Genomic DNA, 12,394 nt, shown 5'->3' on the forward strand with positions numbered 1-12,394 from the left:
CATTTCGCTTCTCGACATGCTTCTCTAGTATTCTAGATAATAGCTACATTTGCAATAAGTCATTGCCAAAATGTTATGGCAATTTTTTACCTAAAAAATCACATCTTACACCAAATTTTATCTTAGAAAATTAGTGTAAGGGCCAAAAGCTAGAGATGTGGTGCGTCTACGTATAAAGAGTAGGATTATCTCTTCTTCTTTTTTTTCTTATTTGAACGTGAGCCGCTTCAATATCTTATATTAATTTTTCTTATAAAAAAAAAAAGATAAAATAGAGAATATGAGAGGAAACGACGAAAGAGAATGAAAAGAGGAGATAGAGAGAATCTAGACCCGTATAATTCTATGACATTAACCGCACCATGACAAGTACTGTAAATTTTTCAAAAAGCAAAGTGTGTAAATGTAAATAACCGTTAACGTAAACGAGTTAATTAGCCAACCAACCAACCTTCTCTTCTCTCGAGTGAGTGTTTGAGTCACGAGTCATGACTCAGTGCTGCATGACATTGACCACTGCATCTGCATTTGTACGCACCTAACAACTTATGAACTTTATCATTACGACCCCACCTCGTCTCCCTTCCCAGTTCCAGCTTCGATAACTTTCTCTTCACTTCTGATTCTTTCATACGCCCGACTACAAATATTGTAAATACTCGAGTGGACAGCAACCTCCCAACTCGGCTAGTTCGGTTTTGTCAATAACTTGCCCTACTTAACTACCCTTCTCCTCCGTTCAATTCAGTTTCACAGACTTGTCGTTAATCACCGTTGCGCTGCTCAGATTCATCACATAATTTCTAGGGAGCTGTTTGGTGCAGTGAACTGCAGGCAGCAATGGAGTCCGATCCTGAGCAACACGCGCCCTCTTCTCTCGGAAAGGTTTCATTTTTCTACCCTCAATTTTTATTCTTTTGCACTTTCTCATTTCCTTTTTTCTTTGCGCTGATGGAACATACTACCGAACGTTCAATCTATGGAGCGCGGCGCGTGTGCCGTATCGGATGCAATACTTGTCGGATACTCCGGACAAAAGTGTTCGGTTTTTAAGATACCGTTACACTTCAGATGAAAAATTTGAGGAAAAAATTAATAGGAAACAAAGATTTAGTTGAAAGTTGATGAACACATAAGAGCTTGCCTCTAATTGAAACAAGGAATATAACTTTGAATGAACTTGAATTTGGATGTCTTCATGTTAAAATGTTTTAAATTATTTATTTTTATTGTCGTATCCATATCCTAGTTTGTTGTGACTACGAGACAGAGATTAAGGGCTGAAGATGTAGATGAAGACCTAGGAGGACTTTGGAAGAGACTCTATGAAAAGACTTAGAGTACTTGGATCTAACGTAAGATATGACACAGAACCGAGCGCAATAATGTTTTAGGATTCATATAGCAGACCCTACTTAGTCGGAAAAGGCTTTGTTGTTGTTGTTGTTGTATCCATATCCTAGTTTGTAGAGATTTTATGTATCGGCTGTCGTCACCGTATCCGTATCCATGTTTTAGAACTCTTCTCTGTTGGGAGTTGTTAATGGTTTGCCATTTTTCAGGTGGGGAAATCTTCAGGTGAAATTGGCGACGCACAGGAGCCACTTCTTGATGGGGCTCACAATTCAGAAAACTATTCTCTTATTGCCGCAATCCTACCGTGAGTATTCTTTTTTCAGTTTTATCTGCTCTAATCTTCTGTTTAGACTGAACATTTTACAGATAATCCACATTAGTCAGGCTTTACACTGCTCCTTAATGATGTCAGATTTCTATTCCCAGCTTTTGGAGGACTACTATATGGCTATGATATTGGCGCAACATCATGTGCTACAATCTCAATAGAGGTATGCATGAGCTATTACTCATATAGCACGGTCTTCATTCTTATTTGTAACTGCTGATTCACTTAGAACATACCCAATGCAGTCGGCCACATTAAGCGGAGTATCATGGTACAACTTGTCATCTGTGGAAATTGGTCTCATAGTAAGTTTACAACAAACTTCCTTGCTGTCACTGAAATCTCTACGAGTGTTTTTTCCTTTTAGTTCTCTTGTGCATCTTTCTTTGGCTTCAAAGCAGGTTAATGTATCTAATTGGTACCTGTTTCATTTGCAGACTAGTGGCTCATTATATGGGGCCTTGATTGGATCTTTGCTGGCCTTTAACGTTGCTGACTTCTTAGGTGGGGTTTTCACTTTTCCTAATACATTCCGAGTTATACAAGTAAAACCGATGATGTCTTCCACTACTGATGAAGTTTGAATGGTTAATCTGTATAAAGGAAGAAGGAGGGAGTTGATTTTGGCTGCTTTATTGTATCTTCTTGGAGGCCTAGTAACAGCATTAGCACCCGACTTGCCTGTTATGGTGATTGGACGCTTCATATATGGTATAGGAATTGGACTGGTAATGAATAGAATGCTTTTTTCAATGCAAAGCTATACTTAGCTCCTTCTATGAAACTTGAGATGTATAAATTTTCAATTTGTTCTCTTTAGGCAATGCATGCGGCTCCGATGTATATTGCCGAGACAGCTCCAAGTGCAATACGAGGTCGCTTAATATCGCTCAAAGAGTTCTTCATAGTGCTTGGGATGGTTGTAAGTTCTACATTCCATCTGAGAGTATATGATTTTTTTTTTGTTCGTGACATGCACTGAAGCCAACTAAAAGCTTGTTTTCAAGTTTGCTCCTCTTTTTCGTAAGCTTATTCTTCAAAAGTTTTATGTTACTAATTTTTTGTAAGGCCAGAAAATCATAAGCACCTTGAATTTTATGCAGGCGGGTTATGGAATTGGTAGCCTTTTAGTTGACACAGTAGCTGGTTGGCGCTACATGTATGGAATTACTGGCCCTTTAGCAATAATTATGGGTATCGGAATGTGGTGGCTACCAGCATCACCCAGATGGATCCTTCTACGTGCCATTCAGGGAAGAGGGAATATGGATGAGTTAAAATTGACTGCAATCAGTTGCTTGTGCCGGCTTAGGGGTAGTGCTATTGGTGATTCAGCTCCTGCACAAGTAGATGAGATGCTGGTTGAGCTTGCTTATGTTGGTGACGAGAAAGAAGCCACATTAGGGGAGATGTTTCATGGAAAATGCTTGAAAGCCCTTGTGATTGGTGCTGGATTGGTCTTGTTCCAACAGGTAGTTTCAAGGAATATGATCTGCTGTAATCTGTTGAAATCTTGGCTTATACTTACTTCGTCTATACTATGACAGATCACAGGGCAACCAAGTGTGCTGTACTATGCTGCATCGATTTTTCAGGTACCCTGCTTATTAGATCTAGGGTACTGATTGGACATTGATTGGAAAGATTATCCCTTCCGAGGGTTTCCTAGGAAAATGTCTCTCATCATAACCCATATAATTTAATAGAGTGCAGGATTCTCTGAAGCATCTGATGCAACACGGGTCTCAATTTTACTTGGTGTTTTCAAGGTATGTTTTCTAAATGATATGCCATGCTATTTATCCAGATGCAGATTCCATACTTTTCTGCTTAATTTCCCTGCTCAGAAGTGTGTCTGCATTCCTATTGAAGAAACTGACTCCCAAAAAAGATATGTCTGAATTGATCTTTTCTTATTGTAGTTAATAATGACTGGAGCAGCTGTTCTTGTTGTTGATAGACTCGGGAGGAGACCTCTACTACTTGGAGGTGTTACGGGGATGGTAAGTCCTCATTGGGTTTGATGTTTTCATTTTTATTTGTTTTTCATATGAATTATAAGACTTGAACCAACAATCTTCAAACGTTGAGCACCATGAGGAATTTATGTACTTTATTCACATGACAGGTCATCTCATTATTCCTTTTGGGATCATATTACCTTTTCTTTGATGATGCACCGGTTGCAGCTGTAGTTGCACTGATGTTGTATGTTGGATGTTATCAGGTAATCAGAAAGTTGTATACCGTGCTGAATTTTACGCCATTTTGTTCCTTTGAGATAGGTGAGGTGTTTAACCCATGGAGACTTGTTGTGCAGATATCTTTCGGTCCCATTGGTTGGCTAATGATATCAGAAGTATTCCCCTTACGGTTAAGGGGACGAGGACTCAGTATAGCAGTGCTTGTGAATTTTGCTGCAAATGCACTGGTGACATTTGCATTTTCTCCTCTAAAGGTGCTTAAGATTACCAGCCGTGTTAATTCTTTCAGGATTTTCTTGATTAAATTGTGTTTGGGAATGTTCGTTCATGTATCGTGAGTGAGATAATTTATGAATATTGGGTTGATTGAAACAGGCATTGCTGGGAGCTGGAATATTGTTTTATGTATTTGGAGTAATAGCAGTGGCATCTCTACTTTTCATTTTCTTCATCGTCCCAGAGACCAAGGGGCTTACTCTTGAGGAAATTGAGGCCAAGTGCCTTTAGGCCATCTGGACTTCTGGACTTCTGGTGGTGGTGTAACCAAACATTAGTCATTAGAGTTGTGATCCAAATCTTCACGTATCATACTTCACCTAAATATGACGTAGTATAGATATATATATATATATATATATATATATATATATATATATTCTTGTAATATATAAGTAAGAGAGGCAGGTCCATATTTTTTGTAATATAAAACTTGTCCTACTAAATTCTCTCTAAGAGCATCTCCACCTGTTGGTGAAGGTATGAGCGAAGGAAACAATGTTGCCATACAGCTCATAAAACTCTCTCTGGCAATCTAAAAAAGCAAGGACAAGTGGTGGGCCAACCATTATCCACCCAAAAGCATATTCTTCTCAAATTCATGCTTGTGCCAACATTAGGCTGATGTTAGCCACAATTTTATTTCGTTTTTTCTTGTCAAGCAAGTGTAACACGTGTGAAGAAGACAGAGTGGGCCAACAAAACTGCAGCGGTGGGCCTCACTACAGGAGAGCACCGGGCCTCGCTGTAGTAGAGCATTGATTGCTTTTCAACGGCTTGGACACGTGGTGAATGGAAAGCCGTTGGATTTCCAACGACCATATTTTTTTTCTGTTTGGCTTTTTAGCCAAAATGGTGAGATTTGTATAACTCTTCACTTTGTTTATTTGAAATTGATATAATTGGTCCCTGAGTTTGTGCATAATCAATCATTTTGGTCATTTCATGAAAAATCTCCATAAAATAAGGATAAAATGACAAAAATACACTCAATTTTTGTAAAATTATTTGGTCTATTGTTTATCATATTGAGGGTAATTTTGTCATTTGAATCCTTATTTAACATAATTTTTCATCGAATGACCAAAATGATTGATAGTATACAACCTCAGAGACCATTTCTATTGATTTCAAAATATCATGAACCAAAGTGAGTAGTCAGACAAATATCAATAATCATTTTGGCTAAAAGCCTTATTGTTTTTTAAGACAATTATTTGAAACTCTTTGAAGTGTTGGATGTGGTGTTGAGAAACACTTGGGTGCCCTTCGCAACAACCAAAATTTTGAACTTGCGGGGGCCCTTGGGGTCAACCAGCACTGTCTCCTTCTTCGTATATTGTATTGGGCTGGGCTTACCAAGGAGATCCGATCCGTATCAGCCGTCGTAGTCGTAAAACAACTCGAGTATGTTTTCCTCTAAGTTGAAGCAGTTGGCGGTGGCTAGGGTTAGTGCGAGAGAGAGAGGAGAGATAGAAGAGAGATGGCGAAGTTTAATGAGGTGCAGAAGAGGAAGCGAGCGCAGAATGCGGAGAAGAAGAGAGCGGTTCACGGCGACGCAACCACCGGGAAGCTCCACAACAAGCCCCAACCCCTTTCCATCTCCGGCAAGCGCAAGCGCAAGCTCTTGAAAAAATGGCGCCGAGTACGTTTTCCTCTCATTATTAACTTTTAATTTGTATTCCTTGACCCGTAATTAATTACTCCATCAAAGATTCAAAATCAAATTTAATTTCTGTTTATACGTGTTGTTATAAATTATAATTTTGTTAATTTTTGTGTAGTTTAAAATTTTGATTTCAGGACCAGAACGAGGCTGTGAAAAAGGGACTGATAACTATGCAAGATGTGGAAATGGCTGCTGCCGATGCTGATGGTAACTCCTCCTCTCAATCTCTCCGTTGAATTTTTAATCTTGATCTTAAGCTTCAAAATCATGATTAATTAATCTTTAATCGTTGTACACCAAATTAAACAACGCATTGCTAGTTAACTTGTTTCTGTTAAATCCAACGGAGATTGCATCAAGAAGTTGACATAAGGTCTTTTGTTTGTAGAAGGGGAAGAATCTAAAGACACCAAGACAACTTCAAAGTTTCCCATGAAGAAGAAGAGTGTCAAGCTCAAACAACTACAACGCAAAGGTAAAAGTTACTTTGATATTCTCGCGTCTCTTCCCGTCTTACGTTGTTATGTTTGTTTTGCTGTCATCATTTTCTGTGAGTGCTCAAATTTGCTGTTTTTCTCAATGGACAGGTAAGAATAAAGGAAAATCTTCGAAGAAGGCGGCAGCTGCTACTGCCGAAACTTCAGGGGATGCAATGCTAGAGTAGATTAGTTGTATCTAGCTTATGAGAGATCTTGTCAACACTGTACTCAACCCCATCCGAGTGTAATGCTTTTCTCTAATTGGAAAATCGAATGCATTTTAAGACCGGAACTTGCCACCGTGGTGCACTATTCATTTCAACGAAAAATTATTGTTTACCAATTATATCAGGTCATTCGATACTATTAAGTACGACAAAAAAGTACACAAACCACCAAGAAAAGGAAAACGGGAGCACTAACTTATCACTGAATCTGTTAAAAAAAAAACACATCAAGTTCTCCTACTTTCAATCTCCTTCGCTAATCAAGTGCTAAACTAGACACTGAGTGTAAATGGAGATGTTAAAAATTAGGGCATGCTAACCACTAACTAAACAATTGACGTCGAACAAACCACATTGTCACCTTGAGAGTTAAGAAAGGCGGGCATCAGTCATTGAAGCTGTTTATCTCCTAAACATTCCACAACTTTGAAGTGCTCTGCTGTATTCTGCAATGATCGGAGAGCTCTTCACCAGTTCCCATATCTTTGCAGAATTCTTCAACCAGTCACGTTCCGTCACCGTCCTTCCAAATGGAGGAGAATTCATTGATAAAACCTGAATAAAGATGTGAGGAAATATTGTTACAACGCTCGGCAATGTGTTACAGAATGGATCCAATTTTACAGGGGCAGACAGAGAGAGGTAGACCTTATCTCGCAATTTCCATAGCATAGAGGTATAACTTTCATACTGATCTCCTGGGGAGTCATCTTTATTCTTTGTTGGGATTACAAACAAACTTGGCATTAAAGAATCCAGATCATGACTTTGAGTACCAGGAGCCACAGAATCTGGATCACGACTTATGGACGTGTTTCCATTGTCTGCCTTCGTGAGAGAAGAGGTACTGAAATATTGTGCAAGTGCCTTCCTCAATCGCGCAATATTATGTGGACTAAGATCACGATCACGCAGTCTAATTAACAGTAAGAGCACAATCTTGTATCATTATGTTGCCAATCTAATTGAAGAGGAACAACATTTAAAGCTTACTTTGTGTGCACAAAGACTGGCATAGCCATATATTCTCTGCCTTCATGAACTTTCTCTCTATCCTTTTCAGGCCCTGTATTAGAGCTTTGGGAAGGGGCAAGGGTCAGTGATGATGGATCAGGAATGCCATGTTTCAAGAGGTCGACCTACAGTCGGAAGACATAATGTTTAAAATTATTAAAAGACCTTTGTAAGCTGTTTCCAGAAGCAAAACCAAGATGGCTCGAAGCCTGGCCTCCTTTTGCACTCAAAACATATATGTTACGCTCTCAAAGAAACCTGTGAAGTTTGCATAAATATACAATGGAAGGAATTTATGAAATTCCTGATCATTTAAAGCAAGTAAGAAAAACAAAATAATGCATAGCTTTGGGGGAGCATATATCCACTATCAAATCAAGAACAATATCATATTAGGTTCATCACGCAGAGTACACTCGAGCAATACACAACGGAGGATCTGAACAATCAACCTAAACAAGTGCCTGATTAAAATGAAATGATATTTGGAGTATCAGAATGTTTGGTTTGAAAACTACGCATCGAGTGTAGAAACTGAAAAGATGGATCTAACAGAAACAACTTGCATGCAAATGAAGTTATTCAAAGATAGATTTGAAATATGACGATACCTAATGGAGATGAGAGAAATACCGTGGACATTAGACGCCACATTTTATGATCATGAACTCCGTCTGATATAACCAGCAAAAAGTGACAGATGGAGGTCAGAAGAACACCAAGCTATAAGAATTCCTTGCAGCAAAGCACCCAGAAAAGAAAAAGAAAAGTTGATTAAACACTGCATACAGGTAACAAAAGCAGTAAACATCTATCATTTGGTTTCATTTGGTCTTTGTAGTTTACCTGAATACCTATAAGCTCATGAGCTAACTCAGCAGATAAAGACTCGGCTGAAGGTAGAACAGGAATGGTTGATGAGCCGTCGGGTCTCATCATCTCAGCTAAAACAGAAGGACTAAAAACAGGCTGCCAGTGAAAACAAGGAGACTTGATCATCCCCCTCAGTAAGTCATTTGTTACACAAATATGACATACTAACATCACGAATCAAGATTGAATATCGATAATCAGATTAGAACAAGGTTAGGACGCAGAAGTAGCAGACCTGAGTATCGAGAAGGATAATGCGTTCAGCAGAAACCCGGGGTTCAATCCCCATGCTGCAATGCCTTGCCATTGCTTTACCCTCTTCCGTCTCTATAGCAAATGGGGGTAACATTCCTGCAATTTCTTCAATTTACTTCATTTATCATATTCAAATAGTTACAGTTTCACTTTCACACAAGAACGTCCAAAAACAAAGGCAAATAAATCCCATAGAAAATACAAGCAAGGAGAGTCAGGAGTGACAACTGACCAGGTGAGGTGGCATCGAAGCCGTAAAGCTCGTTCATAATCGTGGACTTGCCGACCCCCGTTGGACCGATCACCCCCACCACCGTAAACTCAGTGTTCTCAGTCAAAAACTGCGCCAATTTTCCGCCGGAAATTCCATTATTCAAGGAATACCAATAACAAAAATAACGAACAAAAGATTAAAGAGTGTTTGTGAAATTGGTTGGTTACCGGAAGGAAGCGGTCGATGTGGAAGTCCCAGGAATCAGAGAGGAGGTTGAGGGATCCGATAGAAGAAGGGAGACGGGACCGAAGCGACGTCGTGTACTCGTCGCCGGTGCCGCCACGCCCGAATTTACCCGCCACCGGAGTCCCCGGCACGAGTCCCGGCTTTGCTAGTAGGATTTTCGGAGGATTCGACGGACCGCTCCCGCCGGTCGAGGTGGCGGACCCAGCCATCGATATGACAAAGGAGTTTACACCGTCGTTTGGGTTGCCGGGCCTCATACAAGCTCCCGTTCTTATGTAGGAAATTAAATTTAAATTAAATTTGCAAATCAAATTATGCGTCATTAATGAAAAATAAATATTTTCATCGATATTTAATTAATAATTCAATCATCAAAAACTAAATCTTAATTTACACAATTTAATTTAAAATTTTGATTTTTATAGCATTATTCTTTGTATAAATCGCTTGGTTTTTATCTTGAAAAAGAAAATGTAACTTTTGTTTACAGTGTTATGGTTAGTTAGCAGGACCGCAGGAGGGAGTAAAACCGATGAGGATTCACACCAAAACGTGTATATATAATTATTTTTCAAGTTATCTGAAAAAAAAATTATTATAAACTTAATTTGGGGTACTTCTTTTCACTTCTTATTATGTGAGAGAGCAAATTGTAGTAATAATTCATCAATATTAATCCAATTGAAGTAATAGTCTTTCAACTAAAAATTTGTGATCATTAGTCCCTTAACTAATCAAAACGTGCAACTATGATATTTTTCGTTAACTCCATGAGAACTTTCGCCAGAATGACACATGCCACGCAATTGTAACAATAGTCCTTCCAACATGACTCATTTTGATGAAGTAGATGAAAATGACAATCTCTGCACATTTTGATGAATTAAGAGACCAATGTTCATGAATTTTTAGTTGAGGGACCATTGCTCCAATTAGGTAAAGTTGAGGGATTATTGCTACAGCTTTCTCTCTATGTGAAAAGTGAGATGAATTAGTTCTTGTTTTATCATATATTGAGTCTCATTACTTAACCTATGATTTATGTAAGAGGGGAGGAAACCATTGGGATCCTACACCCTCACTTTAAAAGGATGACAAACCTTAGCCTCCCTAGAAACAAGCCTTCATATACAATGTAACTCTTATTTTACATGGTGGAAATGGATCAATACCAGTGTGGACGTAACCACAACTTGAGGCGAACCATGATATATGTCACATCCCGGCCCCGGCCCCCACCACATCCTGGGCTCGATTCCACCGTAACACGATATTGTTCACTTTGGGCCCCTATCATGCCCTCACGGTTTTGTTTCTAGGAACTCACACGAAAACTTCCTAATGGGTCACCCATCCTGAGATTGCTCTCGCGCGAACTTGCTTAACTTCAGAGTTTCAATGGAACCCGAAGCCAGTGAGCTCCCAAAAAGGCTCGTGCTAGGTAGGGATGAGAATATACATATAAAGCTTACAGGATCCTCACCCCTGGGAAATGTGGGATCTTACAATCCACCCTCTTTAGGGGCCTGATGTCCTCATCGGCACACTTCCGGCCAGGGATTGGCTCTGATAATATATCTTTGTATTCTTATGTGTATGTGTGATTTACGGTCGAATTTAGTTGGTCCAATATCTACCCGATTTTATGTATCAACAGTTGGTGCCATATGTGGGAATCGAACCCCCGACCACTTGGTTAAAAGCTTGGACTTCAGATAAAAGACATGGATCAATTTTTTGTTTGAATTCATAAATATGAAAATCTAGAATTTCCACACGAAAAAAGATACTGGAATTTGAGACTTCTAATTTCTAAGTTTAAATTTTATGTAAATATGTGTCATTCCAAATTTATATGAGCGAGAGTTTGAAAATAAAAAATACAATAAAGTTTAACCATTAGTTGCGACCACTATCACATGTCACCACCATCACCATTGCCACCACCTGCCATCATGATCACCATTACCACCCCTTACCACCGCCATATATTGTTTGTGGCGAGCATTGCTGCTGCCACCACCCACCTCCATCACCGTTGTCACCACCACCACCCGCCGCCACCACCACCACCACCACTTTCGAATTACTTTATATTTGTTTATTAATGACTGTAGTCATATTAAGTTTCGTATTCAAATTTCATTGTTCTTTTAGGTTAACAAAATAAGAAAATTCACAAATTTTAGATTTCCTTAATAATTTTAAATTTTCTCATCTAACACAACAAATGACGAAGCCAATATAAGGTTTTTTTTTTTTTTTTTACCTAAACACAACAAATTTTAGAAATAAAATTTCCGCAATTCAAATTTTATTCCCATATTACGAAGATAATATAATGTTTTTTTTACCTAAGAGTTCACACAAAAGATGCAGTTCTTCATCCTAACATTTATAAATTAGATATTTTATTTCTTGCCGAGATTTATTGATTTTCCCAACAAAATCAAAAAATCAAAATCAAATACTTTGGGGAAAAAAAATGAAATATCAAACTAAGTGATCTAAGTATCACTTACCCAATATTTCTCGAAACCACTCATGCCAAGTGAGAGAATAAGGACCTGTTTAGGTTTACGTTGAATATGACTTTGTATTTTGACATTGTGGTACGACCGTACGAGTGAACATGAGAATTGGTTAAAATTCGATTTTGGCGGGAATCAAGCTTAAATTTTTTTTCTTATAAGTAAAAAAGCAATACTACTAAATCGTAATACTAAGTGCTTTTTGCATTTATTTGCATGTAAGAAATTAAAATCCATCAAATTTTGCATACTATCTAATATCTTAATGGATAATGTGTGTGTCCTGGTTTTAAATCTCTATCCAACCTTACTCTCCCCTGTATAATTAAAACAAAAAATGTCCTTTAAAAAAAGAAATTAAAATCTTTAATTAGAGCAACTAGAATCAGTAATGGAATTACCCAATTTTTAGAATTGGATTAACTAGTGGACGATAGTATATCCAATGATCATTATTTTCTCACATGGTTTTTTTTTTTTTTTTTTGAACAAACGATATTATCTACATTAATAGGGAATGATGAGCTTTGTTTTACAATGAGCATCTCACATAATGTTTTTTTTTTTTTTTAACAAACAATATTATTTATACTAACAGAAAAAAATAAGCTAACAGAAAGGAATAAGCTGTGGTTCAAATTGTCTGGTGACTTCTTTCCTCACATGTTGACTTTGTAAAATACTATCACGAGATGAAAATGCTAAAATACCCTAAGATAAAA

General features: G+C 38.1%; 3 protein-coding genes across 4 annotated transcripts; 2 read left to right on the forward strand and 1 right to left on the reverse strand.

Moving 5' to 3' along the window:
• Positions 1-588: 588 nt before the first annotated feature.
• On the forward strand, positions 589-4,503 carry LOC137734714 (D-xylose-proton symporter-like 2). 2 transcript variants are annotated; one of them, XM_068473979.2, is made up of 14 exons: positions 589-885; positions 1,563-1,660; positions 1,769-1,847; positions 1,930-1,989; positions 2,122-2,188; positions 2,288-2,412; positions 2,505-2,606; positions 2,788-3,156; positions 3,232-3,279; positions 3,391-3,453; positions 3,607-3,687; positions 3,813-3,911; positions 4,005-4,142; positions 4,264-4,503. In XM_068473979.2, exons 1-14 carry the CDS (start codon positions 841-843, stop codon positions 4,393-4,395), a joined length of 1,506 nt encoding a protein of 501 aa, XP_068330080.1. In that variant the 5' UTR covers positions 589-840; the 3' UTR covers positions 4,396-4,503. The 2 variants fall into 2 exon arrangements, with proteins under 2 accessions (XP_068330080.1, XP_068330082.1); XM_068473981.2 differs by having other exon boundaries at positions 1,783-1,847.
• A 145-nt stretch (positions 4,504-4,648) lies between these two features.
• On the forward strand, positions 4,649-6,658 carry LOC137735000 (uncharacterized). The gene is made up of 4 exons (XM_068474350.2): positions 4,649-5,809; positions 5,968-6,040; positions 6,222-6,308; positions 6,421-6,658. Exons 1-4 carry the CDS (start codon positions 5,648-5,650, stop codon positions 6,495-6,497), a joined length of 399 nt encoding a protein of 132 aa, XP_068330451.1. The 5' UTR covers positions 4,649-5,647; the 3' UTR covers positions 6,498-6,658.
• Positions 6,659-6,713: 55 nt separating this feature from the next.
• Positions 6,714-9,432, reverse strand: LOC137734999 (uncharacterized). The gene is made up of 8 exons (XM_068474348.2): positions 9,123-9,432; positions 8,914-9,022; positions 8,662-8,777; positions 8,400-8,522; positions 8,187-8,276; positions 7,533-7,678; positions 7,188-7,455; positions 6,714-7,094 (listed from the first exon to the last, which is right to left on the reverse strand). Exons 1-8 carry the CDS (start codon positions 9,396-9,398, stop codon positions 6,942-6,944), a joined length of 1,281 nt encoding a protein of 426 aa, XP_068330449.2. The 5' UTR covers positions 9,399-9,432; the 3' UTR covers positions 6,714-6,941.
• Between the last annotated feature and the right edge of the window lie 2,962 nt (positions 9,433-12,394).

The sequence above is a fragment of the Pyrus communis genome, chromosome 7 (assembly GCF_041283825.1).
Source record: "Pyrus communis isolate YQ-2024b chromosome 7, ASM4128382v1, whole genome shotgun sequence".
NCBI lineage: Eukaryota > Viridiplantae > Streptophyta > Magnoliopsida > Rosales > Rosaceae > Pyrus > Pyrus communis.